Below are 7,500 nucleotides of genomic sequence, written 5' to 3' on the forward strand. Positions count from 1 at the left end.
GAAGATGCTGCCCCGTTCATGAATGGAGCAAAACACGTCTCTATTCGTAACAACAGTTGCTATGACAAACAGTTGCCACAACAGAATTGAGCTAATGATGCTGAGCAGTGATCTTTGCACACTTGACATGACACAGCTCTCTCTGCTGTGAGGCGGTGATGTCAGTGCTGGTCCTTGTAGACACTTAGCTCACTGACGCTTTCAGATTTTCCATTCCACACACACACGGCCATGATATCCATGGGCCAACAAATTCAATTGCACCCTGTCCACCAGCGCTTCAGATTCATTCTTACAGTAATTAAGCTGCAGACTCTATTGATACACCACAGTGGCTTCAGGTCTGCCATATCCTTATGTCTATTTCTCTCCTTTTCTTCATTTTCTGTCTTTCTTTTTTTATTTTTTTTTCTGCATATTTCTTACTGTCTTTCTCTCCATTACAATTTTTCTGCATTTCTTCTTTACTTTTCCTTTCATTCCTTATGACTTTCTAAATACTTCTAACCTTCTTTCTTCTTTTTTCTTTTTTTCCCTCTTTACATCTACCTCACCCCCCTCTGGATTGCTCTTGTTCTCTCACTATCCACCTCTCCGAGACGAGTCCTACAGACTTCGCATGTGGGCCATTAGTCTCGCCACGAACAAACCGTTTTCATCGATCGCCATGGCATGAGCTACTCGACAAATTAGCGATGCGTGATGAAAAGTGGCGCTTACCTGCCGTAGGCGAATCGTCTGTCTTTGTGGTGGTCTCCAAACGTGTCCCACAGTCGCAGGGACACGCTCACCTCGTCCACCACATCTCTGGACCGCTCCAACACCTGGAGGGGTAAAGGGTCAAGGGTCAAGTATAGGCCTGGGGGGTCAGAGGTCAACCGCAGATAAAAACAAAAGATGGCCGTCCGACCCAAACAAGCATGCGGGAAAACTTTTCTCTGATTAAGAATCCAGTCTGTTTTCAAACAGACCAGCACACTTAGCTCTAACAAGAAAAGCGGATGTCTCTGCCAAGCAGGTCATGTTTTCGCTGGGGTTTGTCTGGTGGCTTAAAAACTACCAGCTCAATTTTCATGAAGCCAGCTGGAGAAGTCTGGCACGGGCCACAGCAGAAGCCATTACAATGCGGAGCACATTTAGAGAGAGCAGATCCTACCAATTCAGTTTCTCGTTGCATATGGATGCATGACATTTCAGTGCCCTTCGACTTTCATAAGAGTCCAGAGCAAGTGTTGGTACAGTCCAAATAAAAAGGCTCGCTCTCAAAAAGCATGCTAATGTCCAGTGTTATAGACTAGCAGTTCACTGAGTTCTATACAGCTGTCTGCATTGTCAATGCACTGCATCCTCTGTCAGTGAAGCAGATAAAACAAGGCAACAGAGGACAGTTTTCTTATTGATGTATTGACTGATTCATTGACCGATTCATCGATTGATTCTATTCGACACTTTGGCCACATCAGAATTTGAGGAGCTGCGCCACCGCTGTACATGATAACATCAAGCAAATCCAGCGATTCTTTTTTTTTCAGTGCACACAGCAACAGAGTGGTGTAACTGCCCCCATCTATCAGCCTCATACTATAGCTGAAGAAATTTAGCCAAATCAATGTACAAGCCGTGGCTAACAGTTGGGGAAATTATCTACGGTATATACTGTATCTAAACTGTGCTGCATAAGTCCACATCACTGCACAAGCACACAGCAACAGCCAAAGTCAAAAGTCGAGTCAAGTTATTTCTATAGCACGGTTACAGACGGCTGAGCCGCACCAAAGCGCTTCACAGTAAAGTGCAAAAAAAGTACAGAAAATGAAATGGGCTCAGTGTACAGACAAAGACTGTAGGGGTTCAAATAAAACAAAAGGAGAGACAATTTAAAAAGGTAAGCTCAACAGCGGCGCTCAGGGAGCAGTGAGGGGTTGGGTGCCTTGCTCAAGGGCACTTCAGCCATGGACTGGTCAAGGATCGAACCGGCAACCCTCTGGTTACAAGCTCGAAGCCCTAATCAGTAGGCCACGGCTGCCCCACAGTGACCGAGTGGGTCTTACCTCCTGGCACACGCGGTACTGGTCGATGGCCCAGACGGTGGGCACGTGGGTGGCCAGCAGCTGGTACTGGGTCAGCGTGGTGTTGCAGGCGCGGGCACAGATGAGCCGCGTCTTCCCCACGGCATTGTCCCCCACCACGACACACTTGATGGTCTCTACGTTCGGCCGCTCGTAATCCATCGTACACGCCCAGCCTGCCACCAGAGAGTCAGAGAGTCACATGGGGACACACGACACAATGCTTCTGGTGTGTGTAGTCTTTGTGTTTTCTTCATGTTCTACTGTACCTGCTGTGTAGTCTTGCTTGTGTTGTGAGTGCTATATGTAGTGGGACCAAAGGTGAATTTCCACAGTAGTGGACTATAAAGACTTCTATTATTTCTTTATTATTAGGATTATCATTATCTATTAATAAAGGCAAGAAAATACTGTACAATTAAATGCCTTAAAGTATCAGGTACATCACAGCAAAATCAAACTAAGCTAAACATTTAACCCTCTAGTTATGTTTAACCCTTGTAGTAGTTTCCATGCTGCCCTCAATACTCAAGTGACCGTAACCAGAGAGCTTCTTGCCTGTAGTTCAAAGCACAACCAGTTCATTTGCAGGCATGATACACAAATGACAGCTAGGATGGTCATGCTTATGCTCAACAACAGCCTACTGTTGTTATGACCAATTAAGGGGAAAAAAGTTAGATGTGAACCAATAGCAGCATGTTTTCTGTGACCTGCATGTACTTGCACACAAACAGTGTTTCATGCTTTTAGTACATGGAAAGCACAACTAGTTTATTTGCAGACATGATATGATACACAAATGAAAATGGTTGGGACTGTCATGATTATGTTCACATGCAGAAAGTAACATGTGAACCACTAGCAGTATGTTTTCCGTTCACTTGCATGTACAGTATTTGCACACAAATAGAGCCGTATGTGAAGACTGTACTTTTGACAGCAATAATCCTTCATTTCCATAGAACTAGAAATAGCCGAGAATACCATGGAACATAACATCAGAATGCTTCCTCAAAACTTGCACATGGAAGTTAAGCTACAACCACATTATTTTTGCAGACATGCACTCTTAGAAAGAAAAGGTGCAATATAGAACCGAAATGCATGCTTCAGACATGGCACCCCTAAATGGTTCTTTAAAGCATTTTGAATGGCTCAAGGAACCCCTAAGTGTTCTTTAAAGCCTGCATGGTTCTAGGCTACATAGCACCGCAAGAACCCTTTTTGTAAAGAGTGCAATAACACCTGCATATATTACACTGTTGCTACACTTATGTAAAGCGTGTGCCTTCATTAAAACGGCATCAGTCTCTCATTCAATATGAACACATCTTTTCAGTAGCAGGCCATCACCGGAGCCGAGCGCACGCACCCCACCTATCCTGCCTCTTGACGTCAGCGCTACGCCCCCTGGAGGGGCACGGGCAGAAATGTAATTTTGTCAATTGACAAGCGTGCCCCGCCACTCTATCAACGGCATCGGCAGCGTGGCGGGGCCCGGGCCGGTCCGCCGGAATAACCTTGATCCGTCGGAGAGTTATTAATGAACAGGCATTAGGGCCCGTTGTTACTGTAAGTGAACGACATATCTGATTACATGCCAGCATATCAAATTATTGATGCTGCCCTTTATCCAAGAGAGTCAGTCACCGCACAATCATAGAGAGAGAGAGAGAGAGAGAGAGAGAGAGAGGGAGAGAGTGTGACGGAGAGACAGAGAGAGAGTGAGAGAGTGATAGTGTGAGAGAGAGACAGTGAGATAGAGTGAGAGAATGTGGTAGTGGGAGAGAGAGAGAGAGTAACAGAGTGAGAGACAGTAAGGGTGTAAGAGTGTGTGAGAGAGAGGGAGAAAGCAAGTGTGTGTGTGTGTGTGTGTGAGAGAGAGAGAGAGATAGAGAAAGGGAGGAAGAGAGAAAAGAGCAAGAGGAGCAGCAGGACCAAGACAGGAAAAAAGATGTCTGGTGAATGACAGCACAACTCTGCTGTGCCCCAGTTTTCTATTCACAGATGGTTTTGCTCAAATCCAACACAGTGCCATGTAGAGTGAGCCCTGGCGACACCTATAATGACCAGGCCACTTCCTGGCTCATAAGGCAGAAGACGACTGTCATTTCTGAGGAAAGGGGAAAACTTTTCCTCTCTGTGGTAATTGCCTGGACAGCATCAAATTAAAAGGTGTGGGGGCAACAGGCAACTGCAACAACAACGACGACAACAACAACAACAAAAATACGTCTGGCTTAGCTGACATCATCCGCCGTCAGACAGTAATTCGATTGATGAAGAAGGTTGCACGGGAACTAGCACGTTCCCTTGAAACTATAACGTGAATGGACGCACCCGTGACTGCCTCTAACAAACGCTCAAACTCAAAACTGCATCGTTGTCAGGAGTTACAGTCTTGAATAGCCTACTCGTGTAAGATTAGGCAACACAATACTTGGGAAGGACATTAAAAAAACGTTCCACATCAAATAATTGAAAACTTACATAATAATTTATTATTAATGACAATGATCACACTGTGTCTAGCCTATGTCTACAGATTTTCTCATTGTGGTAGTTGGGTCACTTCAGTGAGGGCGCGTCCAGTCTGTCAAGATTCACTATAGTGGTGATAACCTACATAAAAGTGAACTTGCTCTATGCATCTTTTGATCATAATGGGTTTAATACATTCGCAAGTATGGAACAGCGAGTTTAACAAGGCTTTCCTTTTCAACTCTGGCGGCTGAATAAATTCAGACCGCTGTAATTCAGCCGACAACAATGGGCAATAAAAAAAAATATGCATGGGACAGTTACGCACAGACTGCTGTTTGCCATTGGAGCAGTCATTATACAATTATGACACAACTACAAAATAACTGGGCAGCTGCTTTGAAACAACAAAGGTAATTGAATTACACGAGGGCACCACCCGGTCTTTGTTCTGTTTCAAGGGTGGTAATAATTTATCTGAACAAAAGCACCTACCGTTGCTTGGGATTGTGTGTTTTTGTTCTTGTCAACCCAAAGTGAAGTCAAGACTTCAAGGAGTAACGTTAGAATTACTGCAGCTGGCTAGCAATAAAATCGGTCGGTGCTAGCTAGGTTTGAAATGCTGCAAGATCATTTCGTAACCGGCATTATATCCCAATCTGTCCAAAAAGTTAATCCTTCCTCTTTCCCTTACTATCGCAATAACACTGGATGTCTAGTTTGCTCGGTCGTTCGAGCGGCCGTCACCATGCCCTTCTCCATTCGAAAGCTCTTCGAGTGAAGCGTCTGCAGCCACACGGCACCGACGTGGTTGCAGCTTCCATTGTGACGTCAACGACCCTGTTCTATTTATAGCGGGCGTACGATTTCATTCAGGAAAACAAGGTGCTTCAGACGGGTCTCAGAAACCTGGGATGCGTGTACCCAATACCCGCCGCTGCTTTCTTGACAGTCTCCTCACACACACACACACACCGAGAAACGGAGAGTGATTTACAAGAGTGATTTATGCGCGTGCTGCTGCTATAGTGGGCACAAAGTAAAGCAGCCTATCCCACATACGTGACTCGGACAGTTTAACAATCACCCACTCTACCCGCCGCCACAGCGATAATAACGGATAATAACCTGTCAGTCCTCGCTTCTTAATTTGCCACGGCCTCTTCACACGACCGTCTGTTTGCAAATCCATCGAGTTAAATAGGACAACTCTGCAATCACCTTCCTGATAACACTCCAAAATTACATAAGCGTGGGGTCAAGTCTGAGAAGCAGGAGAAGTCAAGTGCGACCCTTCCTTACCTCTCACGGCAGGTGCTAATTAGCTCGCCTTGATTAAATAAAATAATATGCTTGCATAAAGGTCAGCTCTGGTCAGCGGTCATTATATCATAACACACCGGGGAGGAGTTCTTTCATGCTGTCAAGATAGGAACAGCCAAAAGTGGGATCTACACCACTTGCAGTGTCTGTGTGGTGACTCTGGCTGGGCACATTATCAAAGGGGCGAATGGACAAGGGGAAATAACCCATAGCAAAGGAATTAGGCTACGGGGCACTGTTTGAGCTGCACTTGGATCTGTATGATCTGAGCCCCGGCCAGCGGTGTCGGTGTAGACTAGAATCCGGTGCACGGGCCGAGGAGCGGCGCAGAGCAAAGCAGAGCAGAGCGCGCCTCCTCTCAGCCGGAGGGCAGCTGTCATAGAGGGACGAAGACTTCAGGCTCTATACCGGAGGCGCGGCTGGAATTATGAATGAATGAATGGAGGCGACGTGTGTTTCTCCCCCCTCCGTGTGTGTATGTGTGACTATGTGTGACTGTGTGTGGGGGGGGGGAGGGGGGGGCTGCATGACTGGAGAGCCTTGACGCGCTCAGATCTCCAAGGCCTCCTTCACCAGTCTCTGAAGCCTAGAAGCTCGCGGCTTTGCGCGAATCCCGCATGAGAAGAGGAGTTCTATTTATCACCCAGGGCTGCGTTGATCCCTTTGTTTGTCAGTCTGACGGCCCGAGGCCGAATGAATATGAAGTCGGTGTGGCACGTAAACAAGATTATTCCTCCTCCCTTTGCACTGGCAAGTCTTAAAGGAGATTGGTGTTTACGTGCGTGTGACATGATGCAGGCACTATTAGCTACCTTGGGGAGGCGAAGGTGAGAGTGAGCTCCGTGAGGCCAATCAGGCCCATGGCTGGGGATTTAAAAGTGACTCATGTGTTTAGCAAAAGATCGGGATGACTTTGCATGCACTGCACTGCACTGCACTGCACTGCACTAACTTAGTTGGGGTTCTGTAGGTCTATTTACGCGAAATACCCCTCCCCCCAACCCCTCTCTCTCTCTCTCTCTCTCACTCACTTAATCATCAGCCCTATCCTCTCAAATTCAAAGTTACAGTCAATGTAAACTATACATCTAAAAAACAGTGAGTGTTGCCAAAGCCAGTCTCTCTCTCTCTTTCTCTCTCTCTCTCTCTCTCTCTCTCTCTCTCTCAAGTTCAAGTTCAAGTGTGCTTTATTAGCATGACAAATATGATTGCATTGCTAATGCAGAACATTTAACATTTATTCTTTATGTAAATATCTCTCTCTCACACACACACACACACACACACACACAAACACACACACACACACACACACACACACACACCTCATTACTTGGCAGTGTTCTTTTTCATGTCCACCCATTCTGTTTGGTCCATTTGGTCCATTTAGACGCCTCTGTGTTACAGGGACAACACATTTGTTTCAAGAGTGTAGGCTACACCTGCAGTATTACATTGGTCCTTTTCTAGACGCCTCTGTGTTATAGGGACAACACATTTGTGTTAAGAGTGTAGGCCTAGTACCTGCAGTATTACATTTGGTCCATTCACTCCTCTGTCGGGTTTCCCTTTTCGGTCGCCAGTTGAGGATTTGAGGTTCTGAGAGATCAGTTGGCCTGCGGAG

At 46.1% G+C, this 7,500-nt stretch overlaps 1 protein-coding gene across 1 annotated transcript in view; it reads right to left on the minus strand.

Annotated features, from left to right (window-relative positions):
- rhobtb1 (Rho related BTB domain containing 1) overlaps positions 1-5,288 on the minus strand; it is a 22,279-nt gene extending 16,991 nt beyond the window's left edge. Inside the window, 3 exon segments of the mRNA XM_062526916.1 lie at positions 721-824; positions 2,052-2,245; positions 5,049-5,288. Coding sequence (XP_062382900.1) covers positions 721-824; positions 2,052-2,231 — 284 coding nt within the window. The 5' untranslated portion in view covers positions 2,232-2,245; positions 5,049-5,288.
- Between the last annotated feature and the right edge of the window lie 2,212 nt (positions 5,289-7,500).

Source organism: Sardina pilchardus, chromosome 22 (assembly GCF_963854185.1).
Source record: "Sardina pilchardus chromosome 22, fSarPil1.1, whole genome shotgun sequence".
Taxonomy (NCBI): domain Eukaryota; kingdom Metazoa; phylum Chordata; class Actinopteri; order Clupeiformes; family Clupeidae; genus Sardina; species Sardina pilchardus.